The 27,752-nt window shown below is 39.8% G+C and overlaps 2 protein-coding genes and 4 long non-coding RNA genes across 6 annotated transcripts; 1 reads left to right on the forward strand and 5 right to left on the reverse strand.

Annotated features, from left to right (window-relative positions):
* Positions 1-1,056: 1,056 nt before the first annotated feature.
* LOC108125347 (dynein axonemal light chain 1) lies at positions 1,057-2,021 on the reverse strand. Its single transcript, XM_017241478.3, has one exon. The coding sequence runs from the start codon at positions 1,910-1,912 to the stop codon at positions 1,364-1,366; it is 549 nt and encodes a 182-aa protein (XP_017096967.2). The 5' UTR covers positions 1,913-2,021; the 3' UTR covers positions 1,057-1,363.
* Positions 2,022-2,966: 945 nt separating this feature from the next.
* Positions 2,967-3,281, forward strand: LOC138925943 (uncharacterized). The gene is made up of 2 exons (XR_011442195.1): positions 2,967-3,059; positions 3,124-3,281. It is a non-coding gene; the product is annotated as an uncharacterized lncRNA (long non-coding RNA).
* A 256-nt stretch (positions 3,282-3,537) lies between these two features.
* Positions 3,538-5,390, reverse strand: LOC138925942 (uncharacterized). Its single transcript, XR_011442194.1, has 3 exons — positions 5,251-5,390; positions 4,072-5,077; positions 3,538-4,015 (listed from the first exon to the last, which is right to left on the reverse strand). It is a non-coding gene; the product is annotated as an uncharacterized lncRNA (long non-coding RNA).
* Positions 5,391-18,413: 13,023 nt separating this feature from the next.
* LOC138925836 (uncharacterized) lies at positions 18,414-19,305 on the reverse strand. Its single transcript, XR_011442071.1, has 2 exons — positions 18,949-19,305; positions 18,414-18,871 (listed from the first exon to the last, which is right to left on the reverse strand). It is a non-coding gene; the product is annotated as an uncharacterized lncRNA (long non-coding RNA).
* An 812-nt stretch (positions 19,306-20,117) lies between these two features.
* On the reverse strand, positions 20,118-21,311 carry LOC108125481 (uncharacterized). The gene is made up of 6 exons (XR_001773305.3): positions 21,045-21,311; positions 20,904-20,977; positions 20,710-20,851; positions 20,440-20,645; positions 20,301-20,380; positions 20,118-20,243 (listed from the first exon to the last, which is right to left on the reverse strand). It is a non-coding gene; the product is annotated as an uncharacterized lncRNA (long non-coding RNA).
* A 721-nt stretch (positions 21,312-22,032) lies between these two features.
* LOC108125474 (uncharacterized) lies at positions 22,033-23,601 on the reverse strand. Its single transcript, XM_017241686.3, has 5 exons — positions 23,444-23,601; positions 23,291-23,389; positions 22,838-23,236; positions 22,451-22,782; positions 22,033-22,384 (listed from the first exon to the last, which is right to left on the reverse strand). Exons 1-5 carry the CDS (start codon positions 23,467-23,469, stop codon positions 22,143-22,145), a joined length of 1,098 nt encoding a protein of 365 aa, XP_017097175.2. The 5' UTR covers positions 23,470-23,601; the 3' UTR covers positions 22,033-22,142.
* Positions 23,602-27,752: the final 4,151 nt, after the last annotated feature.

Raw genomic sequence — 27,752 nt, forward strand, 5'->3', positions numbered from 1 at the left:
TCCTGTTCTTAGCTTGGTCAATAATGTTTTCCGGCTGGATTTTTTTCAGGAAAATATCCATAACTCGGAAAATAATTATCCTATCGATGAATGATATACCTTCCCGGTCTTAGAACTCCTAGTAGAATAATTCTGCATCAAAACCTGGCCAACTAAAATCTTACCCGATTTTCGCAATTTTTCATAGGGTTACCCCTATGATTTTGGCCAAAAAACGACAAAAATTTGATTTCTCGATTGGGGTGATGTTTTGATGCAGATTTAAGCCAATGAGTTTCCTGATTAGTGAATGGTAATCCTTTTCCAAATCCGATAAAAAATAACTAAAATATCGGCTAGGAAGTGTCTCAAAAGAAACGATTTGGGCCATCTTGTTCTTAGCTTGGTCAACAGGGTTTTCTGGCGGGATTTTTTTCAGGAAAATATCCATAACTCGGAAAATAATTGTCATATCGATGAATGGTATACCTTCCCGATCATAGATCTCTTAGTAGGATAATTCTGCATCAAAAACTGGTCAACTAAAATCTTACCCCATTTTCGCAATTTTTTATAGGGGTAACATCATGATTTTGGTCAAAAAACGACCAAAATTTTTATTTTAATCGTTTTAGTTTTATACCATAAAAGATTCCACTGAATATATAGAAATAATTAAGTCTCAATGTTCAAGTTTGGTCAATGCTCAATGGTCTCAAAGTTTGGACAAAAAGGAAACTTTTCATATTCATATTATCCTACAATATATCAGTTATACTACAAGGGTATATAAACTTCGCTTCCTACCAATTCTAGCTTTTCCCATTTTCTCCCTTCTTGCTTCTGACTTAAAAATATTCGGACAATGCAGGACTAGGAAGACAAGAGTTTAAGCTTGTCCATGGTTGTAAACTAAAACAAAGTAGTGGGCATTGTGTAGGTGGTTTACACTATAATCAAAATTTATTAACTAAGGTTTTTTTCTAAAATAAAAATAGCGAACCATTAGATTGGAGCTCAGTTGCTCAGCTATTTAATGAATAATTTAAATAGATTTTTATTGAGAACAAATTGATATATTTTTCTTCATATAGATGCTGAGTTTATTCGAGTGAAATGAAAGCCCCCTACATTTTTCAAAGGGGTGAGATAAAAGTCTAGGGAAAACATGGTCAGGCAAAACAATGGAGCTCATCAGCAGCATCAACAACGCTTTGAAAATTGGAAAACTCTGTCTAGGCATTGGCAATAAGAAATGCAAAAAATTGAATACACACAGAGGTCACGTCAATGGAATTCTGGTTTTTAGAATTTTTCTGTTCGGTTTACAAGGTGCTAGGATTACCAGGCCTCTGTTTTTTGCTGTTGTTGAAAACATCTCCAACTAACGAATGACTGGCTCCCCGTCCAGCTTCTTCAAATTGGGCAGACGACGCACAGCGTCGGCTACGAAAACCGCAGGATCCATATTCTCGTTCAGGGGGTTGCCCACGAAGGTGATCTCGCCCAGATTCGGGGGCACGGCGATGCGCATGAACTCGGCCCAGTCCTTGATGAGGTTGAAGGATATGTAGAACACCTTGATGGCCTTCATCGACTCGAGGGGCTTGATCTTCTCGATGTTGTTATAGCTGACCCACAGCTCTTCAAGCGTGTCGGCCAGAACCTCAATGCCGTTTAGAGTTTTTAGGTTGTTTCTGGCCAGGCTCAGGACCCTCAAGTTCTTCATTCCTGCAATTCCAGAGATCTTCTCGATCATATTCGAGGAGAGGCTTAACCTTTGGCATTCGGTCAGAGAGCTGAGGGTGTTGTCCATCTTTTCAATGGGTGGGTAGCGAAACTGCAACCCTATTTCCGTGGCAGTGGCCGCCTCCTGTTTGTTTTGGTCCTCCCACTTAGTAAGGGCATCTTTAATAGTGGTGGGCTTGGACATGACTGGGCAATAATTAATTCAGATTTTCTGTGCTCTTGTGTGTTTGAATATAATTTTTTAATTCTATGAACAGTTTTCCCAAGCAAGCTAAGTTTCAAACAGACTAAAATAATGGCAATGCCAACGCAATGTTGGCAATGTTTTTCGTTTTTAAAAATATAACAGATTTATATGAGTGTGATTGTCTTTAAGACTTTAGCTTGAAGTTAGGCCAGCATCATTTTATTTATTTTTTGCGTTGAAGTGCTTATTTAGGAGGTTGTCCTCCACCTGTGGGGACTAAGTAGATGACTCCACCGCCCAAGTGTAATTTATTTATTTGCGCATGTGTCTGATGGTCCCCAGCCGCCGTCTGTTCGCTTGTCTGGGTCCCAATGATAACTCCATTGGCTTGGGCCTTTGTTATGGCGGGGGTTTTTGATTCAGGGTTTTGGGTGTAGCCGCTACCCATTGTCATATGCTACCCTTCGGTTATTTTCTCTCCTCTCCTATGGGTCGGAGGATGGGGAATGGGGAAAAAAGTTCATTGTGTCAGAGGCCTCCTCGGCACTTTATTACACACATTTGAGGTGATAATACAGTTACCATTGCCACCCCTCGGGACTCACTTTTTTCGCAGGAGAGTCGGCTGCCGTTTGTCACACAATTTTCTGTTTGTTTTCCTTTTTTATTGGACATTTTTGGCTCCCTTTAAATTGTAGCGTTTTGATTAAATATTTGCAGCAGCTGTTATCGCAAATACAGATAGATATTTTTGGGCAATAAATTATTGAATTGCTTTGCCCAAATAAAGCCGAAGAAAAAATATTTAAATTGGTTCAACCTTTTTATTTATTTGGCAAAATCGTTCTGAAAATGGCAAAAAACTTATTTGATTTGGAGAAAAATTCGTGTGTTTTTTGTGGAAACTCATATAAAATTAGTCAACTCATAAATTCCGTCCCAAATGCTGCAGAAATGGTTCCAAAGAAAAAAGAAGGAATTGGTTCCCATAGTAAAAATAGATATCGCATGCAAATTCTAATTTATGAGTCGGCTCTTGAAAGACTATAATCGATAGGTGTCCGAATTTCAGGCTGTAATTTTCATTACAAACAAATTAAACAAAAAGACTTTTGTATCTAAAACTAAAAAAACAATACACTGGGTAAGTTGAAATATTTTAAAGAAAAAATACTTCCTAATTTAATTTCCTAATAATAATTTTAAAGGTTGATCATAATTTAATAAGATCAATAAATATCCCAAACCTAGTTTCCAACAACTACTCGTACAAGCTATCGTGGAAGATCCTTAAGTATTGAAGCAAGAAACAATCTAAAAACTAAATTATGATGCCAAAGCCAACTTGACAACGTTCAAAGTTCCTCGATTAAATTCCCAACAACTACTCGTACAAGCTATCCTGAAAGATCCCAAACCCAATCACAAAGTAGTTCTAGTGCAAAAGCCATCCAACACAGAGAAACCCAACAGCAGAAGACTAACATACTCTAATGTCCCCTTATCGTACAACCTATCCTGAACACCCTTGATAGATCCCACAAGATCCATACAAGATTGAAAAGAAGGCCCCATCCTTCAAACATACAAATATACTCCGTCAATAAACAAAATATATTTTTATACTACCCCAAAGTTTTTCGTTTTTTTTTTTATTAACTTCGCCCACAAAAACTGGGCGGGCATTGCATAAAATGCATTTAATCAATTAGGAAAAGGTTCGTGGCAGAGTGGGGGTGTACTGGACGCCTCTCTTGTTCCACTAAGAGGCTAATCCGGGCAGGGGATGCGGTATGGCTGCCCTTGGAAACCACAACATCCTGCCATCCTGCTCCGAGCTGGACGTGGACATGCGGTAAATGTTGCAGTTGTTGACAGCCCTGTTTGTACTGTTTAGTTTCAGCCAAAACGGAGGACTGGCCAAGGGAGGCCAACCCCACAACGGTTGGCCAAATGTCATGTATTTGATACCATTTTTGCAGCCATGCTTTTGCCAAATGGATGGTCTCCAAAGCCACTGGATGTTTCGTAACCGAAGTGCGTGGAAAATATTGAAAACCTCACAATTCTTAGGTTAATAGATTTTGACAGAAAATTAACCTTTAATAAAAAAAAAGTAGATTACTTTGATTTAAATGTTTCTGGCATTTGCTTACCAAAAGAAACTTTCATAATATGTTTTGTCATAGCTTAGGCATTCCCTGAGTCCATCCAATAGTAATCAGTGTTTTATTTAATTTATTTGTGAATGAATAGAATAAATCGTGAGGCAAACAATGATACGATGCGGTCGGTGCACAAATATTGCGCAACATAATTATCAATTTCAAGTGCAGTCATCGTAGCCTTTGTTTGCCACAATCATAAACGTCAGACAGCTCATACGCATACCCACAAGCACACGCATGTACTCGAGGCAGCCAATTATGGCCAAAACGCCAGTGCGTATGCCCCTCCTTTAGTCCAAAATCCTGGTGACTCAACTGGAAGGAGTGCTTGTCTATTTGCGGCTCCGCAACCCAACTCGATTGCAACGTGGCCGGGTGGGTTATGCGGTGGGGCAGGGACTTGAAATTTCGGTTTCTCCCCAACAGTGATGCGATATATTGATTGAGGAAATTGCAAGATTACGAGGGAGAGGAGGTAAGCATATATCCCCTGCAGCAAGGAAAGACCCCTTCAATTAGTGCGTTTGATCCTGCGGTATAGAATTATCCTCCAAAGCACATTTTCTTAGGTAATCAGAATTAGGTATAGAACCTGGATCAATGTCAATCGTCAGTATTAGGAAGGTACCACTCAATGTTAATTTTCTACTATTTGCTTAAATTATAGTCTTCAATGAATTATTAGTTTTCTTCCCGATTAAAAGCTTTTCTTTTGAATGCTCCTGAAATTCCATCTGCAAGATGTGACCTTAATTCTTCTTGGTTTTTGCTAATTTGATTACGAGTCGTAAAAAAGAAAATTAATGCAGCAGGACACATCGGTTTATGGCGAACGGAGAAGCCTGCAGGACATGACTTGTGCGATGTGTGGAAAATGCGGCAGGGCAACATTTTATAATTTTCTGCAGAACGACGCAACGCATAAGTCAGCTGCAGTTTCAGTCCTTGGACGAACACGGCTCAAAGCCATGAGATGAGTGACTTGGAGTCTACACTGAAATATAAATAGGTGTACAATAAAATACCTAATATATACTATAAAATTTAAATAATTGTAAATACTATCTTTTTCTTTAAGTAAAGTGTTTGTTAATATGAATGCTATACTTAATTTTAGACTGGATTTTTTTGAGTGAAGACAAGACAGGGAACAAAAACAGGGCTCACCATACTCTGCACTTGCTCCTTGGCCGCAAATGATTTTGCAGCTGACAGTTGTCCGTTGCCATTTTGGGGAATTTAGTATTAATTATGGTCGTAATATGTTGTACATACGGCAGGCAACAGGCCAACTCCAAGGCAGAGCTCTACCCAGTAGGCTCACCCTTTAATGTCACAGCTTGACAGCCAAATAGTCAGTCACTCAGTCTCCTCCCTTTCCAAAATGAAATAGATTCCGCAAACCACACGAAATTGTATTAAATGTTCTGTGTTTAGGTAAGTCAGCCGACCGTGGATCGTTCAACACTCGCTACAGCTAAATGTCCTCACCTCAGAATTTATGGAGGATAACATTGTGTGCAACTGAAAAAAATCAAAATGGACAGGATCTGTTGTATTTCCTATAAGCTGCGATGCGGTCCCATGGGTCCTTGTCTACCGGAAATGGTTTACACTGGCAGCTGTGGTAGCCACTTTCCAACCTTCTTCTATGTTCCACAGAGCTGCGTTCCTTGTCGTCCAGAGGCTGTTGAAAAGTGTACAAAACAGCATAAAGATATGGTATTACATAAATAAAACCATCTCTTTATGCTGTTAGCAAAGACTAATGTAACTTAAATTAAAAAATAAATAATGAAACGATAAAATAAAGGGAGAATATGAAAAAAAATTGTAAAAAAGCTTGAAGTACTTGGGATATATCTACGAAATGGAAACTGGTAATTATAGAGTACCACAGTACTATAGGTATCTTAGAATGGCTGAAACAACATTTCCTAACTGGAATTTAATTGCATCCTTTCATCGCCCTGGAATATAAAAGTTTTTATACCCTTTTTGCCCTGGCACTATTCCACCGCAATTACATGCAACTGTCTTCCACTTAGCTGTTTAAATTTACATGTTTAATTCACGCCCATCCCCTTGGCATCTCGGCGTCGTCATCAGAGACCTCTTCAGAAGTTGAGAGCTCTTGAGACCTTTACGCAAATCGCTTGATAATTACTTAAAATAATCTGCAGACAAGTAACCACAGGCGAATGCAATTCTGCCCATAGCCACGCCCTCACAGACACAACGCAGGAGTCTAAGAAGTCGAGCAAACAGAACAGATCCAATGCCGGATCCGGGGACTGTAAGTGATTCTCCCCCCTTAAAAAAAGGCAAAAGGCAAAACCTTTTTCAATTTCCCTAGCACGTCTCAGGGCAGGCAGCAAAAACAACAATAGCTGGCAGAGAGCTTGCAGGAAAAGTGGGCAGATGAAGTTACTTCTTTGGTTGCCTTCCCCTTTTTTATGTGTGGAAACTCGAAAAACAATTAAGCGACAAGTGTCTCAATTTCAACGTCACTTACAAACATTTTATGCACCGTTCTTTGTTTGTATATGGATGTGTGCCACCGAGGCTGTTGATGGTTGCGGGATGAGGACTGGGGCTAGTGGGCACAGGACATAAAATGCAAAAAGTTTTTACCCATTGAGAGGTACGTGTCGTGGAGTGGGGGCCCAGAAACGGCCCAGAAAGAGCCGAGACCAACTACGAGAACATAACCAAAAAAAATTAGAGAAAAACTTAATTATTTGTTCTGGTGAAGTGGGCTTGGCGGAAGTCCTTGATGGAAATCACAGTATGTGTATGTTTGTTTGTGTAAGAGAGTGACTGATTGTGAGAATATGCGCATAAAAGTATGCAACGCATTTTAATCGAAAATGTCTGCAGAAAATGTGGACCCTCCCGACATTCAAATGGGTTTTCGTTCTCAGTTTTCAGATTGAGGCTTCACATGACCAAACACAAGCATTATAGAATATTTCTTTATAAAACTATAAGACCCTTAAGTGTGTGATGCGAATGTTCGAACAACGGGGCGTATGAGTAATGTAGTTCAACCATGAATAAAAACTAAAATTTCAAATCTAAGCGATAGTACTTTTGATATATTTTGTAGAAGTATTACTTTTTCCATTTTCTTAGATTTCATGTTTATAGATGTTTCCAAAAATAAACCGCTTTCGTCAAAATCTTTTGCCTCAAATAGATTTCCCAAATTGAATTATTTGCAAAGCCTTCAACGAATGGAATGGTTGAACAAATAACTACCACGCACTAAGACAAATCCCGGGGGATTGTGTGATTTTGGTAAACTCCAGTGCCAGCCATAAACTGGCCTAGAAATGCGGCTGGCCGGCCGAAACCCAGAGGTCACTGATAGACACCCACGACTACCCGGCAGCCAGCAGTCATCTCGGGCGGAACGAGGAACGCCCCGGCACTCAGGCCAGGTGTGCGGTTCAAGTCGACTGGGCAGGTGCTGAGCGGGTGCAGGTCGTACCATTCAGACACGTCCGCATACACGGACATTCCTGCCAATCGCTTTCCATTTCGTGTTAAATTACACATTGAATCGGATTGCGGCGGCCATAACATAGTGGCCAAAAGGGAAGGAACTGGACTGGCACTCCCCAAACAGTTGCTGCGGTCATTGGGGGCCCTCAAATTGGTTTTTGCGGTTTTTTAATCAAGTTATTTGCCCAGTGTAGGAAGCTCAGAGATTTAATGGGCTAAGTGAGGGGAAATAGGCCCCTATCAAACTGGACGCGGCCCCAAGACTTCTGTTCAACAAAGTTGCATCAAATAAATATATTCGGAGGGCAATTTATTAAATGTTTGCCCAAATAAATCACAAATATGTTTTCCAATCAAACTTTTTCATGGCCCACCCAAAACGCCTGTGTCTGCGGACTGGCCAACAAATCTTCTGGGCCATTGTTTGTTGGGCATCAAATTTATTGCGTTAATCCGCATGTAAAACATTTTGGCGCACATTTTCTAAGCATTTATCAAGCGTTTTATTATTGACAGTGCTCTGCCTCTGCCTCAGATTCGATAATATAAATATAAATCTATCGTCTTCATGCTGCGTCTGCAATGGCAAAAGTTTTCGCTTAAAATAAATACATATCTGAGTTATATTTATGCCCTCCTTGACCAGCCATAAATTTTGACTGGAGCTGAGCTCAGTTTGGGTTAATAAGTATAAAATAATGCTTGGCGTTTGGCAAATTGAGTTTTGATTTCGTTTCTGGGTGGGTGAATCGATACATACGGGTTGAAAAGGTCAGACACGAGATGGAAAATAAAATAGACTTGGTCAACAGCCAATAGGGACATTTATCATGAATTGCCAATTACTACATGATAGAAAGTTGTGATAGTTTTAAATGATTCATTTGTTAAAATTATGTATTGACCGAGGTGTCCTTCCTTAATTTATTAACTCGAACTATAAATATAGCTTTTAGAGTTTCATTATACCGTCATTGTTTCGAAACTTAATGGTTTTATTAAACGCCATAACTGTTTCTCTTGTCAATACTTAAAATTCATAAATCTCTCGTTGTTTTTGTTTATCCAGCCTCAATGAACAAATAGTTTCATGGAAATAGAAGTCCTCTGTTTCTACTTAAAAGTAGTTCCGTCCCGAACCCAATAAATTTCTGTTGAAGGGAGTAAGGGGCGGCGAGGACATTGGACGTTGTTACGAAAATTTTTGAACAAATTGAAAATTCCAAAAATCGCTGAAGCATGCGAGTAGAAAATGATAGAATCTACGATGAAATGCACAAAGGAACGGCTGGGGGTAGCCGAATGCACACACGCACCCTGCGTGTATCCGTAACTCCTTCTCGCATCAAGTGCATAAAGGTCAGTGGGTGGTGGGTGGCAAATGCTGGGTAGCTGGAAGTGGCATGGAACGGCTGTGGGTATTGGTGGGAATGGGTGGCAGTGACACATTTGGCGTGGCTTTGGCATCAAAGTCAAAAGCAACATTTGCAGCCATCGAGAGAAGCCCGAGTGGGGGAAAGGAAGAGCTCCGAACAAAAGTCAGATGGGAAAATATTTTGTCATGTCATCAGCAACTGAAAACTGGCAACTGTTGGAATGGCCACCGCCAGTGACGCCAACAGTAGCAGCTCCACCACTGCACCACCATGGATCCACCACTGCCGGCTCGAGTCGCTCCGTTGCTTTTCTCCGTCGCCGCCAAATGTGGTTACAATAATTTATGCACTTGTAATGACAGACAACAAAGCGTTCAAGAAGCCAGGAGTCGTCATCCGAGTAAGACCCAAAAAACTCAAAAAGAATAAAGGTCCTTCGACTCCATAGTCGCCACATTACATACTGTTCTTTAAGAACTTAAAGTAGAGTATAATTGTATTATTAAGCACATGTCTTAAACAAAAATTGGATACCTTTTATAATATTGTTAATATTTTTGGACAAACTCCATTTTTGGTGTTTAAGTTAAAGTGGCATTTGAAAGTATCCTTCGCAAGGGCATTAAAGGACGGAACCCAACTCAAAAGCTCCGTTGTCTGTCAGTTGCGGCGACTGACGCGCAATAAAATGCGTGTCATGTGAGTGTCGTCACTTCGGAGTCCCTGTGTGCCACGCCCCCCACCCTTCGCCCATCAGCGCGACCACGTTGATGGGTTGCCCTTTGCCGAATGTGCGCCGACTGCTCCGGGAGTCAGGCTCCGGCTCCGGCTACGGCTGCACTTCAAAATTAATTTAAAATTTATAGTTGCCGCTATTGCGTTAAACGATGCGGCGGCCAGACGGGGTTGGGCCGAAAGGTGGTATATACTGAATACATCTATCATGGCGTTGAGTGATTTGCGAGTGTCAAAGGAGTCGACGAGACGAGTCCTGCCATCCTTCGCCGCGTATTCGATTTATGTTAATACGCAACCCGTACGGCCGGTACAAAGGAATGCGGTTTGCGCACTTAACCCCTGAACACTTGCTTCGAAGGATTACTGGGAATTCAAGGGAATTGTAAGGGGAAATGATTCACTAACAATGTGAGGGTCTAATTGTTAGGACTAATATTATTAAAATAGGATTAAAATTGATCAATTTGTATTAATTTTATATCATTAATGTGAATACGTTGTTAGACTTTGCTCACTTTCTTCGATTAAGCTTGAGCTTTCAAGCTTCTGTTTACCCCCAGGAACTGTTGGTTCAAATTCATCTTTTTATCTTTCTCCTGTGAGCGCTCATCGTCAGCTCGTTTGTCAACACTTTATATAGTAAGTGGGGTAATTTTCAATGTAAACGCAACGCCTACAGCAGCTGCTTCGCATTCAGCCGAAGGACCCCCAAAGCCTTCTATCTAAAAAGATGTTACAGACTGGAACACTGTGCGAAAAAAACTGATAAATGCTAAAGTAATCTAGACAAGGCATAATCTTTAGGTGGATAAACCTATATTATTTTTAAAAATATTATTAAAATATCATAGAATAGTCTCCATAAAATTTTGACAAGTGCAAGGTGATGGTGCTGTTTTGTTTGGGAGTAGACCTCGAAGGCGTGGCCCATTCATTTGCATTTTGCGAGTGGGATGATGGGAAGTTTACTGCGAAGGCCGACGCCTCCGTTGTCGCGTACGGCAATTGCACTACAAATGCACCCGGACACGTCCTCGGATCCTTCGAGCCGTAGTAAGTAGGCCCTGCTCTCGGAGTTGTCGTTCTTGTAGAAGTGAGCAGCGTTTTTACAATGCCAGCAAACATATTTCTCCCCCACGCAATGTTATCCTCTGCTAATATGCAAAATTCACTTGGCCTGAGTCGCCCGGGGTTTCTTTTTTGTTTGTATTCCTTTCGTTTTCGTAAATCTTTTTATTTTCGGGTCGGCTGGGTGTGTTTATTACCCAGTAGTTGATAGTTTTAGGGTATAAGGGAGTCTCAGCCTGAATAAAGATCTTCAACTATTGAGATAGGAATTCGTTTCAGAGAAACTATAAATATTCTCTTCTGATTTTAGGATCCATTTGTTCAAAATAAACTAACATTTTTAGTGGGTAATTCAAAGTCATTTCAAAAGGATTTTATCACTGTGCTAGTGTTATTTTTTTGTGCCCTGGAACTTCAAAACTAAGCATAAAGTGTTGCCTAATGGGTTTTGAGTGTTTTTGGCGGCTATAACAGCTACAGCACTAGCACACGAAGCCGGGAAAGAAACAGGACGAGGCCGAGGATAAGGATGAGGACAAGGACGGGGGCTAGGAGCCCGATCGACCCAGCAATGCACGGCATGCATTTTTGTTAGTTGCTTGCCAAAAGTTAGTCATTAGCGTTGTTTTCGAGCCCGGCCGCTTCTGCATCTTCTCTGATTGCCGCAGGCCAGAAAAAGAAAAAGTAAATAACAATTAAAACAATTTTTGTGTGCAACGCAAAAATCTCCTAATGACTAGTGGTGTCCAGGGAGGTCAAGGATAAGCAATGAACTGGCTTTTGTATTCGATAGTCGCCATATGATGCCAAAATTATACATCAAATGTGGCTTAATTGTGTCCAAATGTAGCTAATAAATTTAAATTCCCCTCAGATAAATTTAACCCTCAATCTTTTGCCTTATTTAGGAGGCTCTATTCAACGTAATTCTTGGTCTGACCCGCTGCCAAATCATAAATTAGGAAATTCCATACGGAGATAGCACCCTTAGCAATCCCTTAACCCTCGTCGAGCCTCGAAGAACCCAAAATAAACATTAAATTCCACCTTTCGGATCCGATATGCATATAAATCCATTATAATCACTTCGACGCCACAACAAATTATGATTGAGAATGTCCTCCAACCCCGTGCGGCGACGAAATAAATCTCCAGAGACGGACGGAAGAAGGATGCGAAAGCCAAAATGGAAATGCCCCAAATACGAGGAAATGTCAAGCCAAGCAAAAGATCTAAGGACATGGTAAATCAAGCTAAATAAATCATTTAAATGATTACAGCTTTACTTTTGACGCTTTTAAGCGAAATTAAATGAAGGATCAGTCGGGACTTGGTCGGAAAAGGGCAAGGACTGAATAGGGTGGAGGGGGACACATGCCGTCATAAAAATTATTTATTTGCTTTGAAGAACGTCGAGGCGAACCAAAAATAGGAGCGCCAGCAGAAAATGTAACCCAAATCTATGTAAGTGAATCAAGAGAAATCACTTAAGTATATTTTTATGCTGGACATGCTGCCAGGAATTACAAATACTAGGCGGCACGCACGCACGCACACAGCAGGACTTGGGACAGTACCAGGAGAAAGGACGGAACCAGGTCCTGAAGCTAGAAACAGAAAGAGGACGAAGACTCGAGCAGGACATCGGTTTTCTTGGCGGTTTTCTGTGGCAGTCATTTGCCCCAGGGGCTTTCCCCGATATGCGGAGAGGGCGTGGGGGCTTAGAGATAGAGAACGGGGCGGCAGAAGAGCCATCAAAAGGACATCAACACGTAGCAAATAAAAGACATGCCAGAAGGATATGCCGACGCTCCTTCGGATGCTCTTTGGCCAATGCTACATTGCAAAATTATTATGATTTATATGGCCTTTGGGAATGCGCACTAAAGCACACACACACACACACAGAGAGAAACATGTCGGGTGAGTGTCACACAAAGGACTTGGCCAGGATACGTACTATACATTCAGTCGAGTCGTCGCATTGGCCGCAAAACTTTTGCCCGCTGCGACAAAATAGAAAACTTTCTTGGCATAATTCTTTCTATTTTCCTTTAGCCTGTCGTCGTTGCTGTTGCCGCTGAAGTTTCCCTCCAGCATCGCTCTTGCCATTCTGCGAAATTAGGTTAACACTGACGAATTAAGGACATTAGCGTCATAAAGAAATAAGTAATGAAAAGAGCAGCCAGTTGAGCATTTTTGCCGAGTGCGTAAAGCGCCAAAAAACAACAAGAATATAAAACCAAAAGTTTTCGAGCTTCCCAACTCAACTGCAGGCTACATTAAGAAAGGCTTCACAAGTCCATTTGGACAATAAGAAGTGTTCTCCATTGATATGTCGAGCTTCAGAGCTTCTTCGTCAAAAATATTATAAAATTCTTTAGCTGAAATTCCTGTATATTGTTTACAATTTTACCACAAAGCTTCGATTTGGCACAAATGCCTTTCTTATCAACATGTCAGCCATATTCTCTTCTCTGCCATCTGCACGCGCATATTTTGCAGCTAATAAAATATTGATTTATTAAATTATGCCCCGGCAACGACGATTCGCTTGTCAATATTTTGCAAATTTGCGTTGGCATCAAGCGTGTCGCAGGCCAACCTCACACACGCTCCCCAGGCCCTCTTCTGCAACCGCCGAACGCACACACATTCGGTTCATAGTTGCCCCAGGCAGCTGCCACGCCCCGTGCCACCAGTGCCCCAGCTCCACCACCACCAACAGGATCTTCTGTTGGCCTTCGTAAAGTGCTTTTTAAAATCCCGCCTGGAGCGGTTTGTTTGTTTGCATCATTGGCAGCTGTTGGTGGCCAGCACTCGAAAATCGGTGATGACGGGGGTTTAGGGGCATTCTGGGGGGGTTCGACAACCGCACAACTTTAAATTTGTTGTGCACCCTTTTCCTTTCGGTCTTTGTTTGTCTGGCCCAATAGGGCATCTTTGACGTATGACAACGCCCATGCCCACGCCCCCAACTGATTCCAGCCTCGATAAAAATATGTGCGGAAGCTTTACGGCTCAGCCAGAACCACTGGATCCCTTCACCCGTTTTAGTCCTTCGCCTGGTAACTGCCTTTTACACTGTTTATTGATGCTTTTGTTGTAGTTTTCTGCTTTTGCTGCTGCAGACATTTACTGACGTCTATTATGCCTTTTTATAGAAATTTTCTTGGGCTCTCGAGCAGCAACAACTTTCCGAGGAAAAGCTGTAGTTCTCGAAGGGCCGAGACGACGCATCGGGGTAAGGGTTATGGTTTTAGTTTACAACATTGTCTTGCGGTGGCTGCAAGCAAAATGGTTTTATGCAAAAATATTCCATGACACTTTTTTGTGGGTCTATTTTTAAAAAAATACTTAAAAGTTAGTTACGGAAAATTTTCACCACACCAACAATTGCTCGCCAATGGGTCCCAGGCCTGAAATCGGCTAACGAGTTAGTTAGCCTACTTTCAGAACTTGAAGATAAAATGGTCTACAGAATCGTAGAAAATTGCTAAGCTCTTGTTGGATGCTTTGGAACATAAGTTTCGTATCCTAGAAACCTTGAACGGGTCAAGTGTTCTATAGACTTTAGAACCTATTTATACAGCCTTTAATCAAACTTCACTTTAAAGTTTAAACTCGAATCAAATAAGCAAAGTTTTGGTAATCATTATTGCGAAACTCAATTAGACACCACAAGGCGTGAAAATGGTAGTCCAGTCAGCCGATAGTCTAACCCAATTAAAGCAAAAAACTGCAGCACATACATACCTGACATCCGCCCACGAGGATACAGGAACCAGTAGCTGCCACACATTTCCCAACGGCAACGGCACCCAAACGTTGCCACAAACTGCACCTGGAGAAAGAAATAACTGCTATTATGGCACACGATAAAAAGTAAATGGCAAAGGGAAGGAAAATGAAACCGGTGGTAGTGGGAGGATGATAGAACGAAATAAAAGATCGGAAGCCAAAAAACGGGCGCATAAAAATTGCATTAAAATTGCCACGCGGACATCCGCAATGGACCCTGAACTCCATTTGGTGCTCAGGTTGGCCACTGCCGGAAATGCAAAAGTAGACGGAAGTGCAAGTTGTGCAAGAAACTCTGCATCAAATTCTGGGGCGCAAAATTAAATGTTTCCGCCAAATGAGCTAGAGAAAGGCATTGGGAGCTACGAACCGAAATGGAACTTCAAACAATTTTCATGTCCTTTGCCGGACGCCATTTTGCAAGTTTATTGCAAACATTTTTGGCCGGACGCCGCAGAATCATCCTTCCCGCTCTCGACCTCCCCGGGGTAGCATTTTATATTGTGGCAGTCAGTGTCTAATTTGGCACATCATTTAGTGCCGGCCAAATCCCCAGCCAAAAACCAACTTGGGAACTTGTCACCTCGGTGCTGGCACTTGACATCCATTAATCAATCAGAAGCTTTACTTCCGAGGCATATTTCCTTGACTTTGGTCGGACACCACACACTGGGACAATTAGCACCCAGCTTCCCAGATACATGCGTTCCTTTGAAGGACTTCCTGTTAATGAAAGTCAGGTCCTGTTTTTTGTCATCTCGTCCTCGGGCTTTTTTGGAGGGCACTGGAACAGGGGTGGCTCTCAAAAGGAGTTATAAAAACAAAATTCGCAAAAATAAAATGATTAATAGCTATCTTTCTTCAAGACTTGGTTATTCCTTTAGTTACGTTAGAATAAAACCACTATGTAAAATTTTGATTACTGAAAATTGAGTATTTGAAACACTCGTATTAAAGCTCCCCTCTAGATCTTTAGTCTGCACGTCTCTGAGCCAACTTGCCTCATCAGCCCTCGCTTCATTAGCCGCACACTTACAAAGGCCAATGCCAAAAGGTGAAAACAAAAACTGTGTATGTACTTATATTAAAGGAAAAGCTGCTACTACTTATAGACAATAAACAAAAAAAAAGAAGAAAAGAAACACTGCCACAAGAGCAGGTCAAAGTTTCACAAAAGAAAAAACTTTCAAAGAGGCAGTAATAACAAAAAAACGGAAAAAAGCTGAACAGTTCTGACAAAGCCAAAGGTTTAATACGCTGTCTCTAGTAAGTTATAGTAGTTGACTATAACACATGAATATTTTAAAGAAAGAATTTATTAATTTAAAATATTTGTTTGTAAAAATATATTTCTTGGCTTGGAAGATGAAAGGAACTTTATAAAAGGGTATATTAAATATATTGATAAGGGTATCCCTCTTTTTCCGGAGCTTTGACTTAAAATATGAAACAACTTCAAAAAAAGTAGATGTATAAATTTTTTTAAACCCAAGGCTGTCTCAAAAATAGACTTTAAGCATTTAGCTATTTTCTTCTTCGTCTATCAGCACTGGTTTAAAGTCCTTCCGTATTCCTGCCTCACCAGCTTTGTTGTTGGTCGTCCTGATCAGCCTGTGGCTGATTGATCTCGTGGGAAATTTTGCACAGTTGATGCAACCAAGAGCAGCAGGGTCTAAGGCAAAAAAAAAAAAACAAGGAAATAAAACGTAAGTTTTCCCTCCACTCTTCATTATATTGCTACTTCTTTTATTTCAGTTTTTCCGTTTTGTTTTTCCCGACGGTTTTTCGTCTCGTTTCTTTGTTCATCCAGTGGCGCACACGAAAATTAACTTAATGTCACTTACACTTTAGTGCTTTGGGTTAATTTGGTTAGATTATTGTTAATATCCTTTGGGGTGCTTTGAGACAAAGTCTAACCGTCTGTGTGTGCCTGGGCACAAGTGTGAAATCGGAGGAAACTCTCGCTGAAGAGTTTTTTGTTCCGAGCTGAGGGAACATTAAGAGCTTAGGCAGTTCTAAAGTTTTTCACATAAAAATGATGCATCGCCCTGGTGGCAACTTTGTGGATTGTTTTTTAGGCCTTCTGAAATTTGACAAATACATAAATATTTCTATAAAGATTTTGGTAGTTTGTTTCGGCAATAAAAAAAATAAATAAATTTTAAAATAATATATAAAAGTATTAAAAACGGCTGTACCTGAACTTACAGATTTCTGTATAGAATATGGTGGATTTTTCTATTAGTCTTATTAAAGCTTTTCATAAATGTTTACATATTTTTTTCTAAGCTTTTGAAAATTTTAACAATTTTTATCAGCTTATAGGCACGTGTGGGCGCTAAAAACTTTCTGTGGAAAAAGAGTCCTCTCCGTTTCCATAAGTCAATTGAAATTTATTACACGACACACACCCCACATTTTCCCCTGTGCAAATACTTTGTTTATCTCTTAAAAAATATTTATATATGGGGCGTCTGAACATCCACCTCCATATTCGGTCTTGGCATAATAATTTACAAAGCATTTCACGCATCGCTTCGCCTGCCATCTGCATTAGCCGCAAAGTCAGTTTTTTGTTAAAAGGAATTTCGTAGCGAACGAATAAATATGTTTTTATAACATAAATATAAGTAGGTCTTCTGATCTATTGCCTATTTTTGGTTCATTTTAAAAGAGGCTCAAGTTAATTGTTTTGGAGAGCCCAAGAGTTTGGGTAATGTACAAAATGGACATTATTCTGATTTCAGAAACAATTACCTAATGCATGTGTCACTGTTCCAAAAATAAATACCGTCTAGAATTTAGTAAATCAAAATATTATAGACGTGGCTAAGGGTCATGCAGTCCATAAAATTTAGAATTTTCGAGACTTTTTATATGAATTTTTTTTTACATTTTCTGAGGGATCCTCTTCAAAAATATTGAAATTGAATGAAAATCTAGTTTAATAGTTCCACTGGTATATAGTTACACTAGTTAAATATGTTCCTTTCTTTGGAGACTGGCGCTTAACCGATCCCTTTAAGATAATATCTTAAAAAAAGGATACATATTCGTACCTTTAATAAACCAACAAATATTTAAAATGCATTTTTCATTTTCTTGGGGAATGGCATGAAACAATAAAAAATCACGTGGATGTGTACTCATTTTTATGACATCCACAGGAATGGATGTCACTCAGCGGCATGTTCGTCTCCGCCTTCGCTTCTTTTCGAATTACACTTTCATTTGTATGCAGGGATGCGGTGCCCTTCTATGCGATTTTCATAATTACATTAAGCATATTAAAGGCTCTCCCGCTACTCCCAGAATTCTCATTCAGTCAGGGCCAGCTAATAATGTGCCATAAAAGATTTTTTTAGAGCTTTAAGTAAGTGTCTTTACATAGCGGAGTATGTGGAACAGTCTTTTAAACTTACTATAGTATGGAATATGTGATGGGGATTAGGGAAAAACGTCCATACTAGGCTTAGGAAATGGACTAATTGATGAGGTACGACATTTACGGTGGCTCACACTAATTCCTTTCACACTAAGCTGAAAACATAATTCTTAATTAGGGTTTATTAATTACCCCTTACTATGTAATTCGGTGTTGACTTTTCTTGAACCATTTATTAAGAATTATTAATTATTTTTGACATTTTGCTTGACACATGAACAATTTAATTGAATTTTTTTTAATAAGAAGTTTTAGTAAAACTATTTTTAAGAAAATTTAATGCGCCCATAAGATTTTATTGAGGAGCTTTACAAAAAAATCTAAGACACTTACTGACCTATAGGATCTTCCTGACTGAGAAGATTTATGTACTTCTAACCGTAATTTTAAAAGGGTTATAATTTAAAACTTTTATTTTACATAAGATTATTTCCTGTTCAGATGAAGCTAACGTTTATATTCCCCATATTCCTCCGTATTTTGGGACAAATGGAAGTTATTTTCGTTCATTAAGCAAATACAGACAGCCGTATAAAATTTCCCAAGAAGGACTGCTGTTAAGATTCTGTTAAACACAAGCACCAGTATAATTTCCCAGCTGCCTTTCTCTCGCTCCAAGGATTTCCTGCTGGCACTTCGGCAGTTTCGTCAGGATATGAGAGAGCAAGAGAGGAGAATGTGGCCGCCAGAGACGGAGAGAAAGCCCGATTGGTCACGAAAGGACCTACTTTCTGGGGCGATGCTGGCGACGATGACGAGAAAAATCAGCAGTTTCATTGATAACGCGCAACGAATTGGATCTCAGACACACGCCGGTCACGACCTGCACTGTTCCACAAAGTCGTGAACAAGGCTGCAAAACAAATACAAAAAAAAAAGGACACTAGTCCCGAGTACACCAACAACAAAATAAGACTCCTTGCGACTCACAAGGCAAATTTATAAATGCCTACAGGCCATCCGACATAGATTCGTGAATTTTTTCGGTTTTTGCAAGGCTTACACTCCTCCAAGTTATCCAAAAGTATTCAATTCGTAAATTCTTCGGCTGTTTTTCCAGAGCGCGTGTGTTTAATTGCATAGACGAGTGCGGAAAATTATACCACGGGCAACATTAACCAAATTAATTAATTTCGTGCAATATGCATTTTTAAAAACAGTTCATGCCGCTATAATTAGTGTAAAGAAAAACGGGAAGGACCCAGGAAAATAAATGTAAAAATAATATTGTTTCTTTTTTTAACTAACTGGTAAGTTATCTTATATAAAATTAGGTTTTATTTTTAGTTTTAGTTTGGCATTTATAACAAATGCTTCTTTTTTTAACCTTCAATCACATGCTGGACCTTTTTAACGCATTTCAATTAAATTCATATTAAAATTTAATTAAACAGGAAGCACCCACAAAACGGCCACTAATTAGTTTGGCCTGCCTCGCCCAATGGCCCCCAAGACATCCTGTGACCTTTGCTTGGCCCAAAAAAATATAATAGTCTCTCTTATATAGGCAAAAAAACAAACAAGAAAATACAAAAATAAGCCCAACGACCTAATTTAACTTTGGGTTTAAGGGAGCACAACGAGTCAGATTTGTTTTGAGTTTTTTTCCCCCATTTAAAGCGTCGACGTTTCCATTCAACCTTTTCAACAATTTTTTCTTCCGGCCACACTGATTTATCTAAATTCAACGTAGTGGCCATGGCAGCTTCTCACATCCACAATTTACATGAGCAAATATATTTTATTTTTGTTTTCCCGCGCTGGGCAATGTGGCCAAGGGGCCCCTAGGGTTGCTCTCCGGTCTCCTGTCGTCCAGTTGGCGTCACATAAATTTCTATATATTTTCCGCCAGTTTCCCCCAGCCCAGCGGCCTCAAGCATAATCCTTGGTGGGCTGACAGTGACTTAATGAGCTGCGGAAGTTAATGTGCAACTTAGTCCAGACTTGTTTCCATTTCTACTGGCGAACTTGTTTGCATATTTGGGTTAATTTTTTTTCTGCCGTATGACTAGCTTTTTTTTGAAACCCTCGCCTTTGTTTTTCTGACCTACTTCTGGTTTAATTAACTTGCTTAGCCATTTACCCAGCCCAAGAAAAATATTCAAATTGTTTGGGGTGTGTATTTTTGTAACCATTTTATTTTTCAACTTATCTATTTTATCGAATTCCGTAAGTCTTCATTGTAGTGTAGATTTTCGTCATATCAGCTATGGCAGCTACAAAATCTGAAAGCCACCAAAAAATTTTAGTTTAATAGGCTGGTAGGTTTAATAAACACTTACTATATGCGTTTTTTTGGTGGGATATGTGATTGCGTTTATCTGTATGCCAATTATCAGTGGGTGAGTGTGGGATAAATCAGCTGAAACCATTAAAATTTTTAAGTTTTATAGTTTAATAGTCTGGTAGAATAAAACTTACCGCTAGGCAACGGTAACGAATTTTGGAATATGAGCATAACGAATGTGTCTTCAGTGTTGAGCTTGAAAATAAATTGATCGGCCACCAAAAATTTTAAGCTCAGTGGCCGGGTAGTACAAGGTGGTTTCTTTGGACAAACGTATGGGCGAGTGCGTTCAATGGTTTTGAGTGTGAGCTCTAGATAGCGAAGTTTAGTTTGAAGCAGTCTTAAACCATTAAAATATTTAAGTTTAATTAGCCTGGTAAAGTAAGTAAAAAGTAAAAACTTACTACATAGGTGTGGTAATGTGCGATGTGGTAGTGGTGCTGTGCGATGTGGTAGTGGCATGTGAAGGAAAAGTCTAAAAGAGAGTCTTCAGAGTAAGTTATCTCTCCATTGGTGTTCGCCTTGAATCTGTATCAGAGTCTGGATCTGGATCAAAATGATAAAGTTTAATAGCACCCTAGGATAGGTAGACACTTACCATATGGGTGTGCTTGATTGAAACTTCTGGCCGAGCGTGGATCTTGGATGATAAAAACAAACTAAGAAACTAATCTGAAACCATTAAAATATTGAAGTTTAATAGCTTTGTTTAATAATAATTATTCCAGTAAACACGTACCGAAGGTGTATGCTTGGTTTGAGGTGAGTTATATGGACCAAATCCTTTTTAGTTTAGCAGTTTTTTTTTTTATAACGAAAAGGGAACGAAATTTAAATGGTCTTATAAATAAATAAGAGAAATATTTTTCACTTTATGCTTAAAACTAAAATTCACTTTTTACTTAATTCTAGCCGAAAATTAATTTAATTTTGAATAAATAGCCGAAATAATACAGAGAATTTTGAGGTGTTTACGGGTCGAGATCCCGAAATAGACTGAATATTATAGCTCCCGTTCGACCTTAGGTGCGATTGAATTTGACATAAGTGATCCATGGCCTACTTGGTTCTGGAAAACTATGATATTTTCACAGTCTATGGTCCGTTTGATACTTGGATCAAAATAATAATGTTGTTACTGTCAAGAAATTCCAAAGTTGGCGCCAAGAGCCCCCCGGGTGTGTACTGTACAGTACATCCTTATAGGAGGTCCAAGAAGAAAAGAATTTGTCAGAACGACTGTTGACTTTTGTGGCCTTACAATGGGCAACCAACGCGTTCCTCATACGAAAAGGAGGGAAATGTGTAAATACCACTCAGCTACAATCAATAGAAAAGAAATTTTTGTGCAAACACGTTCCTTTCTCCTCAGCCAATTTTCTTTTATTCCTGCTGTTTTTCTTCTGCCGTTCGTTTTCATCTTATAACATTCGTGCAAGATGCTCGGTGGCAGTGCTAGTATCAGGAAAAAAGGACCTCTTAAAGGGTGTGGCGACAAACCGAATATATCCAGCAAATCAGTGGGGGGAATTACTCTGTACAACTCTCCAAAGACTCTGCAGGCTGCCTGCTTGCCCCCTTTTTGTATACTCGGGTTCATTAGCGTCGGCTAGTAAATATTTACCTGAACAGCCTTTTTCTGATTCGTTTTGGCAAAGCACCTCACATAAATACCCTTTAAAAACTCGAATATCCCAACTTTGTTATCCAATTTTAAAAACAAAACCTTTAATGCATTGCTGATTTATTTTTGAATGTTAATGGTTCACCGCCAAATCATATACAATATAAATAGTTAACTGATGCATATGAAATATACAAATTTTAGATGAGATTCTTAAATCCGGTCGATGCTAGTAATCGATAGGCTTGGTCCGCAAATGCAAGGGTCCAACGGGCCGTACCTTTCCACAATATTGTCTTTGACCGCTTCAAGGAGAGCTACCATATTATAGGGCTTTTTGAATAGTGCTTTCGGAAGAATCTTTTCACCATCGCCACTCCACTTTTGCATACTTGCTACGATATGCTTTAAGAATCTCTTTCTCTTCTGGATGAAATCGCGATACTTTTTCTTTTCTAAAAGGGGAAATTAAAAAACTATAAACTATACTCGATGGTTGAAAATTCTCTAGTGTAACATACGAGCTTCCTCTAACATTAAATTAATCATTTGGTCTCGCTTTCCAGTGTGTCCCAGGTCCATCGCCCGATGACCGGACATAAATGTCTGAATTATGTCGAATAGTTCACCATCCTTAGCTTTCAACGATTTGGTGAAAGAAGCTCGACGATTACAAACGCCGCCATAATTGAAGCCCATGTAAGGAACGTATGTATATCTTTCGGCTTTCAGAAAAGCTTGTCGTTGTTCCGAAATTAACGAGGAATTCAAAAGAGTCTTGTAGCAGGCTTGGGCATTGTAGAAGCGATAGCCAAATGTAACTAGCAGCTGTTCCGAGAACTTAAGGCATTTTCTGAACAAAATTTCAAAATTAGTTAAATTAATGGAACATTGTCGAGATACCCTACTCGTTATTCCGTAGCGTGTAGACACCCGGCAGCATGTGCGATCCCTTGTCGGTGTGCAGTAACTTGACCATCGCGTGAATGAGATCCTCGGCCAGAAGGCGCTGCATGATCTTAAGTTTAGTCAAATCGAACACATGTTTGCGGGACCACCAGCCCCGGAAGAGGGTCTGAATGCGAAGGGCGCATTTATTGTAGTATGCCATAACAGCTTCCTGCAATTTCTCCTCGACAAGGGATGTGTACATCCTTCTGCACATAAAGCCACGCCACCATCTTTGAATGACAATTGCCGATCTGTCTATATTTGACATGTGGCTGCGTACCAGCCAGCCGCGGACAAAGCGTTGTATGTTTCGAGCTGCCAAGAACTGCTTATAGTCCAACACGAGGCCTTCCGCGCTGCGCAATGAAACCCTTAGCTTATACACCTTTAGTTCTAGAGGATTGACCTACCGTGAAAGATTATTAGGTAAAGAATAAGCTTCGGAACCGTTCTCATCTTCGCAAAGAGTTTCATATTCACTCTCCACTATGACTTGCGTGATCCTTGACCTTTTTAAAGCAAAAATTATGTTTGAAATAAATGGATTGTTTTATTAATCTTACTCGTGGGAAACGTCGTGTCGGTACATCGTAGTTTTATTTATTTTTTTAATATTCAGGAGCTACTGTCGTGATGTTCTATGTTGAATGAGTAGAGGAATAATATTCAGAAAGAGTTCCGAGCACTTTACACAAAGTCCAACGCCTGCTAAGATAGCAGAAAAATACCAAAATAGCAGCCAATCCAACCCAACTTGGCCAAGTCTTTTTTGTCAACCTGAAATACACAATTTCTCCTAGATGGAAAAATATTTTCCAAAACTCTAATAACCCATTCATTAACAATAAAACTCAAGAACCAATTTTTGGGCCGAAAATTCACTTTATTAATTTTGTTTAATTTTTTTATTAATTTTATTAATTCACTTTTTAATTTTATCACAGCTGCTCCAGTTTTAGAAAAAGTTATATCCAGACCAGAATTTTGAACTCTATCTGATGAAGAACACAAATTAAAGAGGCCCTTTATCTTATTAAAGTAACCATACCATCCTACTCGCTGTTCATAGTGGAATTTGAAAGTTCTCCGGAACCATTATTTCTATCAGCACGTGTCATCTGTCAGAATAAAAAAAAGAAAAGAATATTTTATTTCATTATATATAATGAAAAAAAGAATATTTTATTTCATTATATATAATGAAAAAAAGAATATTTTATTTCATTATATATAATTTTCAGGAAATACATACCTGGGTGAGGTTTAAATAATTTTATATTAGAAAAAAAAAACAAAAAATTATTCACTTTTTGCTTAAAACTAATTCGACTATTTAAATTTTGTGGGGTTTTGGAGTTTTTTTTTTAGATGTTAATGGTTTGGGAGTTTGTTTGCTTCTGAGTTAAATGTTTGGAATAGTCTTATATTTGGGACTGACACTTTAGTACAGCCTACTGCATAGAATACGAAAAATCAGACTTTCTCTAGGAAGTTGTCAAGTAACGAATATATTTAATTTTTTACGAAAAAAAAAAATATACGATTTTGTTCTTTATGACAAATCCGAAGGACCAGGTAAAAATTAAATTCAGTCAGTTTCCTCCAACTGCGCCTCCGGCTGAGTCGGGAATTTAATTCATTTTTAATGCAGGTCTGACTCACTCGATACTCCCTCGATGGTGCAACTTTGCCACTCAATGGAATCATTTGCCAATGCACTCCGGTAGATCCCTGCTTCGGAGGCGGGGTGTGTTCCACAAGGAGGAAATCAAAAGTTAAAATAAACTTCGTAGTCCTTGTCGTCGCCGTACTTTCTGGTGCGTTTTGTTGTTCTTTTTTTTCGGTGCCTGCCGGGGAGCTCCTTATAAAGTTCCAGGATATCCGGTTGTTGTCTTCGGCGCTCATTTTTCGTCCTTATGCAGCGCCTTCATCTCTTCCACTCCGACCCCTTGCGAGCCCCGGTCGAGGCCCCTTGGCGCTGCATCCTTGTCTCGTTTAATGTTTCATTTATTTGTATTTTCGTAGTGAGGCACAAAAAAGAACCAAAGGAGTGAGTGCTGTTGCAAGAATGGGTGCTGTTGCAAGGACTTTGGTGTATTGCATTGTTCTTGAGTCCGCTGTTTTCACTATTTGACGCTTGTTTACTCATTTCCGGTTGCTGCTGGCATTGTGTCCTGGCAAAGGACGTTGCTTTGCATTGTGGCTCCTCCATGCTCCCTTGCTTGAATAGTGCAGAGCCAAAATACATTGTAGCTTCCATAGTTAAAATGCTTTAACGTAAATTTGGTTTCGTAGACGGCAAGTTTTCCGGCAGTAATGGCATCGTCAAGAGTTGAGCCATAATTTTATGATAATTACAAAAAATGCTACTTTCTTGTTATAATATTTATTACAAGAATATAAGGTGGCAATCTACTTAATTACGATACCCATCTTTAAAGCTAAGAGCTTAAAGTTTTTAAGGGTTTCCAATAAACCGAATGCCCAATTAAATAAAGCGCTTTGAAATCAATTGAAATTGCAAATTATTTCAATTTGAATCCGCCCCCCAGAAGCCTCAAGGTTGAACTTTCGCTCTTTCGCCTGCGGCGCGCAAATAAAAACTTTGCCAATGTGGTTTGCGCTTCTAATTTGCCCCAAGGCAAAGGCAATCAATCAATATTCATCAAAATGCTATTTAATTTGAATGCAACCGCCTTGCGCCGTAATGCCGTCACGTCCTCGTCCTTTCCCCTGGCCTTCGCCGCAATTTCTGACGGAAGGCACGCAGCTTTCATTACTCGCCGAACTTGGCGACAACGCGAACTTTGAAGTGCGGCAACGACATTGAGGAGCAGCTTCGGGGATACGGGGAAAGCGAAGCAAAGTGACAAGGCAAACTGGAGAGACGTGATGCAGCTCCCTGTTCTAGCTCAAATTTCAATCTATCAGGCTTCCAAGTTGCCACCACTCTCATCTCACCTTGAATATATTAGGCGACGTTAATTGCGGAAACTCGAAAACGAAAGGCACCTCTACTAAATTTTTATTAGATTCCCAAAAAAAATGATGATTCGTTAGCCTTGTATCTCAGGTAAACATCCCCTCATATGTATTTGTATGGATCGCACATATAACGACGATATAAAACTTCGATTGCTGGTTCATTTTGCTTCCATTTTTTTTGTAGAATACTTTATTGGTTCATTGATGAGGCAAACGGGGAAAAAAAGGGTCAGACGGGCTCTGACTCACAAATTGGCAGTTGTAAATTTCGTGATGCCCCTCAGACAAGCCAAATAGGTGGGTTTATTGAACCAAGTAGTTGGGGTGAGAGCGGTGAACGCTGATAAAAAATTGAAGGATGCCCGGATTGGGAAAATTTAAAGCTACGAACTAAGCTTTAAAATTATTTGAGTAGCGGTATTCAGGAGAGTATACACGCTGCATAATATTAAAGTTACTATTTTTTAGATAATTCCCAACGCATTATATTGCCTTGCCAGCCAATATAAATTTTATTGGCTTTACAGACGTACTTACACAATCCGTCTTTTCAAAAGGAACGGTCGAGAGGAAGAGGAAATAATTTTAAAGACCACAAAAAGCATGTCCTTGTGCTGAAAGTTAAGACCACTTAATGCACGCCAAAAGCAGTTTATGTGTGTATGTAATGCGGCCATGCTTGCCAGCTATATACAATGGCTCATAAATACGCTCACACATACAGCCACTTACATAGACACACACACGTACAGTGTCACAAACACACACACTTACATACACATGGCCAAACAAGGCCAACGACACATGTTTTAGGTTTTTGGCCCCTGAGCCAGCTTGAAGGCATCATTTAGAATCCCTACTTGCGTATGCGGTGTTAATAATGCCTTTGATGTGTGTTAAAGACAGCTTCAGACTACGACATCCAGAGTTAGTCATGTCCATTGTTGTTTTCCCATGCTGCCGGCTGCCTGCTGCATGTGAAGTCTGCCAAAATGTTGGAAAATGTAAACACAATCCGCTGGCAAATAGATTGCAAAGAAATGGTGCCACAACTGGGTAGTTGGATGAATTTATTTTGCACTTGTTCCAGCTTTCTTATAAGTCCAAAGCAGAAAAAAAAAATTTTTTTGAAATACATTTTATACCAATATCCAATTTCCTTATTGAATAATCAATATAAATATTTATTAATTGACTTTCATATTTAAGCCTAAGCATTAAATGGATCAGAAAATTGCTAAACGAGCCCAAGGGCTCCCACAACGTCGTTGTCGGAATATATTTTATGCGCCTTTACCTATCCCCACAAAAAGGAAGTTTTATATGCGTATTACGCATACGCAGTGTTGACAAATTTTCGTCTGCCCAAGTCGTTGCGAGGCTCTTGCCTTACCTGAGCCGCAGATGGGCAGTTGGCCTTAATGGTCTGTCACTGCCCCTGACCCTCTCTCCAGGCCTCGCCGAGAAACCAGGAAAGTAAGTCTATTAACGGCAATGACAAAGCACGCGAAAAGCTAATGGCGAGACTGGCTTGGCGGGGGGCGGTTAAGTAGTTTGGCAAGTCTATAAAAATGTATTAACTGCCGCCCCAGAAGGGGAGGTGAAAATAAAGTCATAAAAAGAAGTGCTGCGAGAATGGGCGTTGCTCCTTCAGCAAAACCAATGGCCGTAATATGATAATCATTGCGTAGGCCCACACCCACAAGGGGGGCGTGTGAAAAGTGGGCAAATGATACAAAACCATAGGCTGAGCTGGGGAAGTTTTCTTCTAGGCCAGCAGCAAATCCATTAAACCCTTATGATGCACGAGTACAAATAAAGTGAATGGAAGCCGGCAGACAATGGGTATGCCATGGGGTAATGCTGAAAACAAAGAAAAAACTGGAA

Source organism: Drosophila bipectinata, chromosome 2L (assembly GCF_030179905.1).
Source record: "Drosophila bipectinata strain 14024-0381.07 chromosome 2L, DbipHiC1v2, whole genome shotgun sequence".
In the NCBI taxonomy this organism is placed as follows: Eukaryota; Metazoa; Arthropoda; class Insecta; order Diptera; family Drosophilidae; genus Drosophila; species Drosophila bipectinata.

Bases quoted from the DNA above. Each gene is read 5' to 3' on its own strand.
- LOC108125474 (XM_017241686.3), bottom strand. From the start codon at position 23,469: ATGTACCGACACGACGTTTCCCACGA. The intron at 22,783-22,837 runs GTAGGGTATCTC...AATTTTGTTCAG, and splicing joins TACACGCTACGGAATAACGA to AAAATGCCTTAAGTTCTCGG. The intron at 22,385-22,450 runs GTATGTTACACT...TTCCCCTTTTAG, and splicing joins TTTAATGTTAGAGGAAGCTC to AAAAGAAAAAGTATCGCGAT.
- LOC108125347 (XM_017241478.3), bottom strand. From the start codon at position 1,912: ATGTCCAAGCCCACCACTATTAAAGATGCCCTTACTAAGTGGGAGGAC.